Source organism: Dermacentor andersoni, chromosome 1 (genome assembly GCF_023375885.2).
Source record: "Dermacentor andersoni chromosome 1, qqDerAnde1_hic_scaffold, whole genome shotgun sequence".
NCBI classification, from domain to species: Eukaryota; Metazoa; Arthropoda; class Arachnida; order Ixodida; family Ixodidae; genus Dermacentor; species Dermacentor andersoni.
Window position 1 is genome coordinate 331,630,808 of NC_092814.1, and position 15,724 is coordinate 331,646,531.

The window sequence follows — 15,724 nt, forward strand, 5'->3', positions numbered from 1 at the left end:
CAAACAACCTTCTTGATCTATGTCAGCTATTGGCCAATACCAACCACGTATGGGAATCTGCTCTATTACGAAATGAAGCATCCAGAAAATAGTGAGGAGCGGGCTTCTGTTGAAAAGAGAGTGTTTGAGAGAAAATTTTGCAGTCACCTTGCGCACAGCTGCAAAATTTGGCTGAGATGTTCACAGCAGTGTATGCTATCTGTGGACTGCGTTTCTTCACGCAAGCTCGAGGGGTGGTTCAGGACCACTTTAATTGTTCAGAGGAAAATAACATAGAAGCAATCTATTACTTTTGAGTAATTTTTTCATTACATTCTTGAGACAGTAACTTGTAACTGTAATCAATTGCATCATCACCAACTAGCCCTACTCTCTTCATTAATTACGCTGACCTTCAGGACCCCTTTAAGCTGACACACTCAACTGCTCAATATGATGACCATAACTTTCCTTCTGTTTGTGTCAAAGTAATGAAATTTAAAACGTATTCTAACGACAAGAAGGTAAATCATCCTACAAAATTTTGTTATGATTGGCTGAACAGTGCAAAAGCTCACCCTTCAGCACTGCATCGAGACTTTTGGTTCTTTCACTGGTGCCACGCATGAGTGTGCATTGGCCAGTCATTGCTAATTCAGTGTTCATGCTGAGTTTTGTTCTTTATTTTAGCTTGTGGACATGCGCTTGTAGGTTTGCTTTGAGCAGAGAGGTTGTATGATTAATCACTTTCAATATTTTCTATTACTTGTGCCTGTAGTGTTACGAGCACTATATTTTTACTTCTTAGCATGTATCTGTGATACTTTGAACCCCTCAGGGCTCCTCAGAATCCTTTTTTTTTTTGGGCGGGGGAGGGGGGGGGGGGGTTCATGGTCAAGAAATGTGACTAAAGCATTGATTTTAGCCAAGCCTTGGTTTTGCCTAAAAGCAGTGATATTTTTATAATTACATAATTGTGATTATAACTGACTTGTACATAGGCTGATATGTACTTGTGGCTTTCAGCAGTGTATATTAGGAGTAGTTAACGTAAGTCACTAGAAACTTTGAATGTCTTGGCTTTGCAATTGCAGGTACATCAGCAAAACATTTGCCCTGGCCAATGACTACTTCAAGCCACATGTGGTCATATTTCTTGGAGACCTCTCTGATGAGGGCGAGTTTGCCACTGATGATGACTTCCGGTCATATGTAGAGCGCTTCTTTGACATCTTCACACACATTGACTACAAACAGGTACAGTATGAGTAGAGCACGAGCATTTTGTTTTACTGATTAACATTTTTGTCTTGAGATTTTCATAATGTAATATGTCTATGTGTAAATTTACGCTTTATTGGGAAGGAAAGTTATTGTAAATTGTCATGATTTTGTTTAAAGCCTTGTCTCGTGCACGCTTTATGTATAACAAGAAACTGACATTGTCTTGTATTGCAGAATAACCGTATGTTGCACAGCACATGCTAGATCCTTGTCAACATACTCCATTCAGTACCTTTTTTTTGTTTGTTCCTCAGTTGTTCTCAAACTAGGCAGTATATTTAGTATATTTTGGCAGCACCATAATTCACAAGTATATTTAAGCCTTGATTTTAAGTTATTACAGTAGAACCTCATTGGTATGATCCCATTTCGTATGATTTCCCAGTGCAGTGTTCGCAATCAAGAAAGCAAAAAATTCCCTTATACAGTTACGCTTCTTTTTTACCAGTTAATATATTCTTAGAAAACAAGATCTTTCGGCACCACCATTCAGTATGCCACCAAACTGCGATCGTATGACACATTTTCCGGATGTTAGACCCCATGTAAAGAAGAAAAGATGCGAGGCATGCACGATTGAGAACAGTAGGTGCCCGCAGTGTCAGCTTCATCGCAGAACTCACCTGCTCGTGTCATGTTAAAATGGCACCACGCACTCAGTTTCTTATTTCGGTACCAGCAAGTCTCCTTGGGAGTCGTCGCATGTCGCCATTCACAGATTTTGCTGCCAACCCAGTGCACTAGGCATCTTCACCTATCTGTCGCAGCGCATGTGAAGTAAGAAGCGTATTGCATTGTGATGACCCACTTATGGGGGCAAAGGTTCGTGTTCTCAATGTTTTAACGGTTCTCTTAGGCGGAGCCTCCGACAACCCAATTGAGGACAAAGCCGTTGGTTTGAACACACACACAAAGACTTTTAATCAAACTAAAGAGGCATAAAGCAATTAGAAAGAAATAGAAAGCATGCATAAAATAAACACTCAAGCGGACATTGCAGTAAGGAACACACATAGGGCTTTAACGAGGGCGCGAGTCCGGGCTGGGACGCGTCCCCGGGCGGGGACGCGTCGCAGTCTCGACGCGGCAACGCGGTGAGAAGCTGGCAGAAGGAGTGGCGCCGGTCTCACCAAAGGTTGCGGCGTAAGCTGACCGACCGGGCGCCGGGAGCGCACCAGCTCTGGCGAGGCGAGGTAACGCTGGCGGCTGGGTGGCAGGAGCAGGCGGCGTCGACGTTCTGGCCAGGCAGCTGGCGTAGAACTCGGGCCCGTAGCCCGACTGTTCCCGTCTCGCCCACGGGCACGGAAGCTCGAACGCCGGCCTCGGGCAGCAGGCGGCACGGCAGACGGGGGTGGCGTTCTGGCCGGGCAGCTGGCGTAGAACTCGGGCCCGAAGCCAGACTGTTCTCGTCCTGCCCACTGGCGCAAAAGCTCACCGGCCTTGAGGAGCTGACGGCACGCTCAGGTAGACGGGCGACGCACAGGAACAGGTTGGCAGGAGGCCCCGGTCGGGTGAAGTCCTGGTGGGCTCGGGTCCGGAACCCGACGGCCCGTCTTCAACGCCCGCTCCGGTGGTTGACCTCCTCCTGCCGTTGCTTCCTGGGACTCTCCTGGCATCTCCCCGGCGTCTCCCTGCGTGTCCTCTTGCGTGTCCCCCTTGCGTGTCCCCCCCTTCTGCCAGCACACCACGCTTTTTCTTTTGGTCTGGCCGATTTGGCATTTTCGGATTGGCTGCCCGACGCTCCGTGGTCTTTCTTGATTGGTGAGGCTTTTCTTCTTTTAGTTGTCTTTCATGCGCCGCGCGTTCTCGTGCCGGACACTCTTCGTCGTCGTTGTTTTCCTTCTTCCACCTCGACGCGCGTGCACTCAGTGTCGTCTGCTCTTGACCGTCGCGATCGCCGCACCATGTCGCGCACCACACATCACATGCATGCTTTTAATAGGCAATAACCCAAATGTGCTACTGTTCCCTGCTGCAGACATTACTAAGTGAGTGTCATGTTTCATTCTGGTGGCATCGTATTCCGGCGTTACCCACCAGCTCGATTTTGTTTAATTCCCATCGCTGAACAATAACATGCATCAGGGGTCGCTTGAGCCCCACGAACTCTATGTGCATTGGCAGCTCATGCTGCAGTGAATCTCATAGAGTGGGCACGTCAAAACTTCCCGCCAAAATGCTCTGCCCAAACAAGTCCCTTAGCCAGGCCAAATTCGAGGAGCATGAACATAAGCTTGCCGAAGCTGCAAAATGTGTGTTTCATCAATCTACCTGTCACCGCTTGGGCTCCACGAGATAGGCACGTGTTGATGTCTCGTGCTGCAATAATTCACACACTTCGCATTATGTAGTACTAACTACAGTTCTGTGTCGAATTTTTTGGTAACTTTGGATCGTATGTATTCCCAGTTAGTAAGGTTTTCTTGTTTTTTTTTCCCTATAATGTATTAATGAGGTTACACTGTACTTCTTTCTGTAACATTAGTGTGTGAAAAATTTCCTAGCTACTTTCATTGTGAGTATAGCTGAACACCGTTATAATGGAGTGATTGGGCCTCCAAAATCCTTCATTGTACAGGTCACTTCATTGTAAAGATTGTGCAACATACTGCTCACATAAGAACTGGCTAAGCACATTCAACAAAAAGAACCCTTTATCTCACATGAATTTTAGAATGACTTAGTGAAATAATCCGTTAATAATTTTGGCCACACTTCATCTCACAAAATGTGCGTCTACGACTGACCTATTGCGCCCAGGTATACTGCATGCTCTGTTGCGAAATGCAGGAGTGACGCAAGTTAAAGCTGCAGTTTGTGGAACATTCAAACATCTTATTTGGACAGAAAGAAGCACAGTCGAACCCACTCACAGCATTACCAGTTTTAATACAAGAATGTAACAACATGCCACTATCTTACCCTTAATGCTTGTGTATGTTTTATGGTAACATAAATCTTACTACAATGTTCCCATGCCACATTATTGGATATTGGGGGCGATGAGTTACGGAGTCGCCATCTGTCAGAAGCGGGCTCCTAATAGGTTTCGCTTACAGCGCTCAATAAAAACACCACGCGGCCGCCCTCCTGGACATTTATGTAGGTACTCTCAAAACGAGGGAAGTTTTTGACTGTCAATATAATAATCGTGGGCAAACTTAAAGAACAGAATCATTTACAGACGCTATCTCTTTACCGAATACGTACAGCGAACGCTACTACGCACGGTCGCCACGATGGAGTCTCCCGAACCGGCTTCTTGCGTGAAAGGTAGGCAAGCGCTGAAAGTAAACTATGTGAAATATGTTCTTCTAGTGGGCTGTCTGTATGACCAAATGGGGCATAACAGAATGAAGCCTCAATGCAGCGATCGCACGGGTTCACAGTGACGGACTGCGCGTCTGCATGCATGTCCACACACCATGTTTTGCTTTCGCTGTGAACGCGTTTTCGCACCATGCCGTGAGCTTTAGGCCGCAGCATATGAGCATTTGACAGTACACTAGCAACCATTGTTGCATGGATGCTATCAGAACTGTTCAAAAATAATTTCGTTATGAAGACTTCGGTGCCTACGGCGACTGTGATGTGCCGTCGCGACGATTCAATCTTTTTTTGTCTTCTAAATTCTTGGACATTTCAATATTGTTTCTCAAGTTGCATCGCACTGTATGTTTATCGGTCTTCTCACCGTGCGATTTCCCTCTGCTTCTTTTTTGTAATCCAGTGCATTAATGCTTAACACAAACATGACCATATGCCATGCCTTTCTTTAATGTGCGTCTTCCCGCTCCCTTTCCCTTCCAGTGAATTTGCCATTATCTAGCATCAACAAGTTCATAGACCAAACCGTCCTGACATTAGCGGGCGCAGGCGAGCATCTCGGTGCATGTTTTCTTCTACTCACCGAACATCGCAGTCCCGGCGCCGTAGCAGAAAACGTCCTCGCGTCTGTGCTTGCTGCATACCCAAGTTGTAGCCGATGGCTGTCTGTCGGTTCTAAGTTTTGCCAGCCGAGCTTCACGCAGCTCCTTGCCCTGTGGCTATGTGTGAATAAGGCTGACACCAGGCTCCGTTGCGTACGTCCGGCACTGCGGCACCAAGCAGTAGCCTACCATGCCGCACGCCTCCAAAGGCAACCACTACCTATTATAGTAGTTTCAAATGTCAAGTTGACACCCAAGGTGGTAAAGCCTCACCACTTAATCAGAACCACGGCGCAGGTGGGACTTCAAGCTTTCGTTTTCAGCTCGTTTCGGCGCTTCCGACGCGGCTGCTGTGTCCACTTGATCCCAACAAGTGGACACAGTGGCGATAGTGGCGCCAGCTTTTCCAGTGGTGAAGCTCGCCCCCAATAGCAATTAAGTCTGGCTACTGGGTGTTGGCACCAAAAAGAGAAGAAATGCAAAATTCAGAAAAAGAAAGGAGTCCAAGCCACTTTGCCACTACCTTTGTGCCATGCACCCTGCAAGGCACACCTTAGTTGCCTTTCTCCAGTCTCCCTTCCACCCCTCTGACGTCATTCAGAAAGTGGAAGGGAGAGGGGCATATCATGCAGGGTGCATGGCACAAAGGAGGGTGTGGCAAAGCCGCTTTCTTTATCATTATTATTATTATTATTTTCCAGGCAATGTGACATGGGGGTGCACGGCAGTAAGGCAGGCGTGAGAAAGAGGCACAATTTTTTTTTTTTTTTCAGGATTTTGGGTGTTTTTTTTTTTTTTTTGGAATGCACACCCTGCGGCCAGATTTATTTGTTATAATGAATAATGTGAATGGGAGCATTGTAGTAAGCTGTTTATTTGACCATAGAACACATAGAAAAGTTAACAGTGCATCAGCTGCTCATTGTTTAATCAATATTTTGTTTAAACTGGTATCATTTAGGTGAGTTCGCCTGTAGTGGTCTTTGTTGTAGAGGCATTCACAATACATATGAAAGATAGCAATTTGGCCAGGTCATAGTCGATCCTTCGTTATACAGGACATTTCATAGTGGAGGAGTTCACTGTACCTTTTGGTTGCATTTTTGCTTATTTCTTTTGTACTTCTTTTCTAGGCCTTTGACAAAATAACAATACAGTAATACCTTGTTAAGTCAAAGTAGTAAAAACCAGAAAACTTTTCGACAGAAGTGGATTTTTGAAATAAGCAATGTTGCAGAAATTGCAGCGAAAAGTCAAGTTCTTTCTTAAAAATTCACCAGGACTAACTAGGTAGCTTTCCAGCAAGAGCTTCTAAACTGGCTCTTCATAAAGGTTTCAAAGAAAAAATAAAAACACACCAGAGATATCAACCAGCTCTGTTTTGCAGCACTGCCATTTTATTCCGTGCAGAAAAACTGCGTAAGGCTGGTCTGCTTTGCGACAGCACCTGGATATAGAAAGGTACCCTCGAGCTGCTTCACACATCGCATGAGCCGATCATTCCCACTGCTGCACTCAACTTTATTTTGCAGCAAGCGAAGCATGTTTCTTGTTTCACCTGATGTCGGCAGCTCTCGAGGTCCTTCATCGTCCCCTCCATTTGTAGCCATTCCAGCGATTTCGGCGTCGGTAGATTCACCTGTCACTGGTATATCCTGCTTGCATAGCGCATACATGTTAAGGCTCAGGTCACTTTCTGCGGCACCGTTCCTGGTAAATTCGTGCCACGTGCGTTACGTAAAATAAAATTCTACACAAAGCATGTGCATATTTATTCTACGTTGCATAGAATAAAATTAAACCGGAAATCACACCTCTGATGGTAAATCACGTGCGTTGCATAAAGCAAACAAAATTAACTGCATCAAGCATGCTATTTTGCAGGGCCTGCCTCTGCACATGTCTCTCCTGTCACATGATGTGCCCATGGTTCCTTGACATTGTTATTATGCCACTAGATTCCGACTTCACATTCGGGGAAAGCGTCCGCTTGGTGGTAGGTGCAACCGCCTCGCACGAAGCTTGTTAAACAGTCCGACGGTGGAGTTTTTGTTCCACTCTCAGTCAAGATTTTGAGATATCCGCAATTTGGCCCAAAAATACTTCGAGATGCAGGTCAATAAGTATATGGCACATATGGAAAATGGCTCAGTGCCAGGGAAAATTTCCACCTTAGGCGATTATTTTGAGATACGAGAGTTTGAGTTCACAAGGTATTACTGTAGGCACCAAAATAGCATTTCAGTTGGCCGCCAAGTCCACAGCGATGTATTGGCATCCAGGCCCAAACACAGTCCACTGTAAATCACATTTTATTCTCAAGCACACAACTCAAACGGCTAAGGAAAAAATATTTTACTGTATTTTACAATGAGCGCATTCCCTTCCATCCCAGTCTACTTTTAGGAGATAACCCACTTGTAGGAACTTCATCTGTTTTTAGTTTTTTGAAAGACGCAGCGATCCTAAACAAAATATAATATATTGCAGAACTACTAATTCTAAAAATTATTACCCAGTTCTTTCACGCATCTTATGATGCACCTCACCCATTTTCTCAGTCCTGAGAAGAAGGCTGAGGTCTTCATTTGGTTTGTTGGGCTCCTCAGAGTCCTTGTCCGGACAAGGACCTTCGCTGAGGATACCCAATTTTTGAAATAAATTATACCATGTGTTTGGCGCATGTTAGCCTTAGTTGCTTATGCGCCATAAAACCCAATACAATACAATAATACAGTCCACGCTTGTATTCGACTTAGCACTATCGAAGATTGCACTGTTGGGTGTAGGCCCTTTGCTGGTCCTTGATGCACACGTGGGCAAATTGTTGGGCTTTTTCACCAGGCTGGAGGTAACATTGTCATACATAAATTCTTTAAATTTTACTGGTGACCGTTTTTCACTGTCTTACCACTGTTACAAGGTTGTCACTTGGCACAAGACTTGCAGGGTGTCTACCAACCAGGAAAACTGTGAAAACTGGGAATTCTCAGGAATTTTGAGTAGTCTGGAAAAACTCGGGGAAAACTCAAGGAAAATTACCTGTAATTTTATTGAAAGGGTCTAAAGTCGTGGTAATGCTGACTCGAGCAACAGACAGGAATCTTAATGAATCGTCTTTGATGCCCTGTTGTCAGCTGGAGGAGTTGCCAGTGTACAGTCAATGACCGACTTTCCAGATGCCCGATAATTTGCACAGCTTCACGGCACCACCATGCACCCCATAGAGTCAATGTATCAGAACATCTGAAATTTCGGATGCAAGAACCCTTTGCCGTCCGATTTTCCAGCGCTGTTTGCCGTGACCGCAGGTCCAGAAGGGCATTAATCAAAGCCACCACCGCTGCCGTTTTGATTACCTCGCCGCCTCGAACCGGCGCTCTCGCACGCAGATCCGCTGGCACCCATAGCCACCACTACGGTAACGCTAGACCTAGCTCCTTCGATGTTCACTATTAAGCTTCTTGTCGTTGTGTGCCGTGTTTTCCATTGAAAAGATTCGCTGCTGTCAGCAATGCCACCGACTCCGCCTTTGTGGTCCTCGTGATTGGCTTAGAAGCTTGCAAAGCACGGTGCGTTGCATAATGCCGGTTCCAGAGAGTCAGCTTCGCCTCTGTACACAAGGTGTACAGTGTACAATACTTTTGCATACGCAAAAGTATTGCCGTGAAGTGTAACAAGCGTGGGAAGGGGCTATTGGCACAGGACACAGTATGTATTCCTTAATTATACACGTGTGCACCTGGTATCTCCTGTCACAGTAGGAGCACTGATATGCGTAATACGTGTACCGACAGGCCTTCAGAGCGTTTTAAAATGTGCCTGGGGCGGTTTGAGCCCTTAAGGGCAGTAAATGACATGCATTTATTTTTTTCCAACTGGTCGATTTTTCAGATATTTTCGCGGCCCCTAGGGAGTTCGAAAAATCTGATGTGTACTGTGCATCTGACCAAAAATATGCTTCAAATGGTCCGTGGGGCGAACGAGTGGCGGAAGGAGCACAAGAACAAAAAGGACATACGCATTGAGGAATGAAAGGGAAAGGAAGTGTGCTGCCGCTGTTTTGAAGGAGCTTGAGCTCAAAAGACAAAGTGTTGGCGGATGCCGAGATGCAGGTGTCCCTCATCCAAACCGAAACAAACTTTAAAGCAATGAAACACAACACTGAGGTGTCGTGCATGGTCTGAGAGTATGTCAGGACAGTTCAGGTTGACTTACGAGCTGTTGAGAGAGAATCTCAATTGGGACAAAGTTCGGGCCTCATACCACTGAGCTTGCTGTCAGTTGATACAAATAGCTCGTATTTGAAAATATTTGCTTCTGTTTGCATCTCATCTTTAACTTTTTATTTTTATTTGAGAATGTCCGACTCCATTTGCGATTTTTTTTCAAAGACATTTTATTTGCTGCGCATTTTACTAACCCCTCCCTTCTAGTCTCTTTTTGATTAACGCAAACACTACTGCTTAGTATTCAAACTGGATTAAATCTTTTTTTTATTTGTTTTTCATATGCTTACTAGAGAGTGACAGCATCGGGCGACATGGTTTCAGCCCGTCTTGACATAAAATATAGTTCTGCGTCACTCAGGGAATTTAGCAAAGGCACTCAGGGAAAACCTGAAAAACTCTGGGAATTTGGAAATGTCAACTTGGTAGACACCCTGACTTGGCACTTGGCACTGTATCCAAAAATTCTTCAATGTTGTTCCAGATTCTATAGTAAAAAAGTCTTGCCGAATTAGATTGCATGCTTGTCACGAGTAGCATTGTATGTTTTCGAATATAACAAGCCCCAGTGATTACACTGGAATGTGTGACGAGTTGCATATAAATAGCTGACGCACTTGACCTGCCAGATCAGATTTGACAACCAACGCAGGTAGTGTAGACAGGACTGCACTGTGCTTATCCAGGGGAAATTTCAGATGCAGTAGGCTAGTCTTTACTGAGTGGTAATTTTGTAACATTGGTTAGCTGATGAAAAAACGGTCACTAGCACAAAGTTTATAACTTATATGTGTCAATATAGTTGAAAATTCAACCTGTTTGAAACAAATACTTAATTCATACATTTATATGTATGTTTGGGGAGGTGCTACCTTTTGAAGGCATTGTGGAAAAATGACTAAAGACCAGTTTTCACAATTGATTACAGCAAAGCTTGCATTAAGAAATGGTGAGACAGTTTTTTACTTGCTCTCTTCATTTGTGATGAGGGTTACAGATCTAAATGAATGCATCATTCCCTAGCATCTACCTGTTTGCCCATGTGAAAGCACTCGCAAATCCAAGTGTTCACACCGCTTTACTATTTTTGGCTTCCCAAATCTCGAATGCCACGAAGTCAAATAAAATGCATCAAGCAACAGAAGTTTCACAAATGACTCAGCAAAAGTGAAAAACTTTAATCTGCTTATAATAAGCATAATAGGTCACCGTGATGACAACATAATAGTTTTGTGAAAATCCCGGTCAAAGTCCATTAGCTTACAGCATGCTAAATTTCTAATGTTGCAAACCACTTTTCACACCGTGGCAGATATAAACAATCGGCCCTCCGCGTGATCCCTGGCAGAGCCAGCAAGGAAGCCCAGACATGCCGGTAGCACAGGCCAGCTGAGCGGCCGCACTGATCACGTTTCTGTTGTCAGGGCAACCTACGTCACTCCACCTGGACTCCCCCCCTTCCCTTAGAAAAAAGCTTTTTTGCTTTCAAACACCTTGTAACTTTATCAGGAGCTGGCAATCAAACGCGGCCCAGTTTGGCCAGGTCAGCAAGATTGACTGCATTCACTTCCATGGGTAGTCTTTTATCTGTATTCCATGCCTTCCGCTGTCTTCGGCACTGGTTGAGAATTTGAAACTTTTCTACCGCTGCACCCGTCAGATTGCACAATATCAAGTAACTTGGCTGCCACAAAGAAAAGTAAACAGATCCCTTATCTTACGCTAATCATGTCCTTATCACCATCGGGTAGCAGCTAGGGTGCAGCAACAAAAGAAATTCTTGATAACCAGGCAGCTCTTGAAATGTCGGCCTCGGAACACATGAAGTGTGCAACTCGCTGCTGCCAGAGTGTGCACGAAACGAGCACACCAATGATTCAAATTCACGTCGGCCAATAGGAGCGCTACCTGCGCACCTCATGACTGCAGTAACAAAATTCAACTCAAGTTTTCCTTTTTCTCGCTTGCTTTTGAATGCTTTTATTTCTTCATGGAGAAATAAAGCACTGCAGCTATCTGAATCTTTGATCTCTTGTGTTTATGGAAACACTAAGATGGCAGTGCTGCGTTCATGGAAAGCCACACTCGTGTGATCAGCGGTATGATGGCACTGCCACAGCCCAATTTTCTTCACAATTTCATAGACAACACACTAAAAAAAGTGTAATTTTCTCATTCTGCTTTGTATTTCTTCCAAATATTTTGCCATGGGATAAGGGAAGGTCTTGAGATTGCAGGGGAGGAAATGTTATTCCCCAATTTTTTAATGATCTTGGGTGGTACAAATTTCGGTTCATACAAATTTTGTGCCGTCCTAAGAGATTCATATCATTGAGATTCTATTGTAGTGGAGACCACAGAAGAGTGGTTGTTTCAAGGTAGACATGTATAGTGGTCGTTTCCTCAAATAACTGTGAGGCTTCAGATACAATTTCTCATGTTTCTGAACAAATAAAATGCACCTGTGGTAACAAATAATTGGTAAAAGCTTGTATCCTTCATGTTTTTCACAGTTGTTTTCCAGCCACGATTTTTTTTAGCCGACATATGCTAAAGTGGTGTATTGTTTTATGTTGCTGACCTTGTGGCATTGTGAATGTCTTTGTGTGACATGTTTCCCATAAAAATATTATTTGAGAAGGTGATTGGTGGCAGGTTTGCAAGAATTTTGCTGAATTTGAGGAGTCTGGCCAGCTCTGCAATGCATTGATCACTGTGTTGTGCCACTGACCTCAAAGTTGTGGGTCAGGTTCTTTGTTTCTTTGCCAGTAAATGCAAAAACTCTAGTCTATTGATCTTCTGGCAGTACACAGGAAAAAAAAAAATCGAGCACCCTGGCTAAGTTGCTTTGTAACATAACAGCAAAAATTTTGGCTTTAAATCCCTAAGTCCTGACCCTATAACAAGACAGGCGCTTGCCTTCTATATTAGTTGTAGAAGTTCATTTAGCATATTTTATACTTTAAAATCTGCCTGATAAAATGAACTTGTGGATTCAATGCAACCGATTTAGTGTAATAATCTTGATAAGCCGTGGAACTGAAAGCCATAGCATAATTACAGACTTTTCTGCACGTGAAGTTTCACTGTGGTGTCTCTCACAGCTTTTTGTATTACTGTAGGATGTCAAGCGCAATTACTCAAGGTATCACTGTACGCAAAAGTACATGCAAAAGCATTGTTCAGTGGCTCAGTATCAATCCTTACAAACTTCTTCCGCTACACTGTGCAGGCTATTTTTCTTCCTGGAGACAACGATATTGGCGGAGAAAGAAAGTCCGTGGGCAAGGCTGAGCTGGAACGCTTCAACTCTTATTTCCGCAACGACACCTTCTTGACTTATCGTGGCATCGACTTTATCAAGGTAAGCGTTGTCAATAGGCAGAGCACATTTGTCTGCAATGTACACACCTAAGGAACTTTCATTAGTTGCCCCTGAAGCTTGACATCATTTCAAGAAGTCAAGGGGTATGTGGCACTGTGACACAAGGGGCATATAAGCCTTAACCATATTTACATGCATGTGCCAGTGTGAAGCAAGGAATATAGAAGTTGTGACATGTGCAGTGCATAAACACAACCGTTGCATGCGACTACACGTTTGCATAAGATGAAAGTAAACACATCGCTGTTGTATAGCATTTATTTAACTGTTTCACTAAAGCTTTGCTCCACGTAGACTACAATGTGTGCATTGGATCTGCATAATTTTTCGCTGCTTGGCAATGTGCATTGAGGGACAGAGTAGTATAGGTGACCATGGCAATACTACATAGTGTGTAAGCACACCATCAGCTGAATAACTAAACTTCCTGTGGACTGTTACACTACCGCTGCTCTATATGAATGCTAAAGTTGCTCATTTGGCAATGTACAGTCGAACCTCGATATATCGAACAGTGTGGTGATACACAAAATAGTTCGATATAGCCAGAATTCGATAGATAAAATCACGTAAGAAACGCGTCAAAAACTTCTGCAAATCAATCAATGAACCAAGGGCACGATCGGGGATCGCTGTTCGGAGCGCGCGTGTTCGGTTGCGCCACGCGCAATTGGCCTAGGCTGTGCCAACTTCGTCAGCCGGGAGCGCGCGGTCGATTGCGCCACAAACCCTAAATCATGTGCAGGAGCACACGGGGTCTAGGGTGGCGGAGTTCAATATATCCATTTTACGTCCGACTTCGTTCGAAATAAAAAATTAAAAATGCATGCGATTTTCCAGGTGATATAGAAAGTGTTCGATATACACAATAATTCGATATATCCGTGTTCGATATATCAAGGTTTGACTGTAAATACTCACTTGAAGCTTCACACAAAGTATTTATTTGGCTAAAAGTACTGCAGCAGTGTAGCCTGCTTCTTATTGGCAGCTGCATGCTTAAACACAGAGTCCTCAACATAGTTTAAACAATCCACAAGCGATAGGCCAGTGCCCTCTATGGCACCGCAGTAGGGGCGTAGAAGGGATGAAGCAGCTACAGCCTCAGTTGAAGTAAGGAGCGGGGCAACATCAGCACTTGCAGAATCAACCTCGGCAGCATCTTCATTTAGTCGCTACTTAATCTGCGATCTCCTTATCCGTCAATCAAAGCATTTTGAAACACTGTCAATAACAAAGTATTAAGTGGCCAAGGCGCTAATGAGTGAGCCCAGTGAGCCATTTGTGCTGTTCGCACACCTCACCACCTGCGACATACGAACGCACACTTCTGTCGAGTCTCAGCCACCAAACGCGCTCCTATGCCTTGCACAAGGTGGCTCGATATCCCACATGGCCTCCTTCAGGTGTATCATTTATGGCACGCAAAATGCTTGAGCGTAAGGAGCTAAGAATGGCCAGAAGGTGGCGTTCGTCTTTCTTATTGACCCAATGACAGTGATACGACATACCTTCGGGCAAAATAAACTTGGAATTGCGCCCCGTATCTGTTAGGGAATTCATAATCGGCACCAAGTCTTTGTCAACACGTTGGGCCTTCAAAACGTCATGCTGGGAGAACATGAGCCAGCCTTTTCAGTTTTGTAGTGAGCCTTCTTCAATCGGGTTTCGTGATAGAGTATCCACAACCTGGTTTTGTGCTCCTGCATGGTGTCGGATGTCGTAAGTGTAATCTTGCAGCCGAACCTTCCACCGTGCAAACTTGTGCTTGCGTTATTGTTTTACAAACATCCATGCAATAGCGGAGTTATCCGTTACAACAGTGTATTGGCGGCCAAACAAGTATGTAGTGACGAAACTTCTCGTCTACACTCCAAACAACGGCCAGGCACTCCGGTTCGTTCGAGTGGTAATGGCGCTCCACATCCGAGAGTTTACGGCTGATGTAGGCAACGACGTGCTCACGTCCGTTAGCATCGCACTGGATCAGAATTGCCCCAACACCAACCTGTCTAGCATCATTGTACACTTCTGTCTTCCAGTCTTCATGGAATTGGCACAGAACAGGACTCTGTGTCAGCTGGTGGTTTCGGGTCCGGAAGACGGCATCCTGTGAAGGTCCCCATTGAAATGGAGCTTCTTTCTTAAGCAAGTCCGTGAGTGGAGCAGCAGTAGTTGCAAAGTTGGGGACTTGCTTGCGCAAATACGACGCAATTCCGAGGAATACCTGCAGCTGTTTCGTACAGGTAGGTACGGGATAGTTCGTTACGGCTGCAATTCTTTTAACAAGGAGCTGGACGCCGTCCTGAGGTACGGTATACAGTCTAACCCACTATAATGGTGAAGAGACCAGTGCTCCTCCCCACTGCCTTCCTCCATCCGGCTGCTGATTGTGTTCACTCATTTAGCTACTTCCTGGGCGCTCCGATCGCGTGTAACAAGCCGTGGCTGCCGGCGTTAAAGAATAGCACTGCTATAACAGCTGCAAAGAGGGGTCACGGGTGGCAAGAAATTTGCAGGCACCGCTGTGGCATCACTTTAGTGGCCCCAAAAGAGGCCTTTTAAAAATTGCGAGAAGGCTGCTGCGGCAGCCTGTCGTCAACTTAAGAAATCCAGAAGAAACGCTGAGGCGAGATCACCACAAGCATCTCACCACATACTTCTCACCGGCTTCCTGAGCTTTGGATTGAAGAATGCTCCCTATTGTTTCTCTAGCCTTATGAACCAGGTGCTACGTGGAGTGGAGGACTTTGCACTTCCGTATCTCGATGACATAGCAATCTTTTCTTCATCATGGGCGGACCATATGAAACACTTGCAAACCGTGTTGTGTCGTCTACGAGAGGCCAACTGAACCGTCAAGGCTCTCAAATGCCAATTAGGGCGCGCGGAGGTAGCCTATCTAGGTCGCATAATAG

General features: G+C 44.9%; 1 protein-coding gene across 1 annotated transcript in view; it reads left to right on the forward strand.

Annotated features, from left to right (window-relative positions):
• Positions 1-15,724, forward strand: part of LOC126516800 (uncharacterized) — a 68,471-nt gene that overhangs the window by 18,017 nt on the left and 34,730 nt on the right. Inside the window, exons 4-5 of the mRNA XM_050166905.3 lie at positions 1,074-1,236; positions 12,654-12,785. Coding sequence (XP_050022862.1) covers positions 1,074-1,236; positions 12,654-12,785 — 295 coding nt within the window. The remainder of the gene's footprint in view (positions 1-1,073; positions 1,237-12,653; positions 12,786-15,724) is intronic.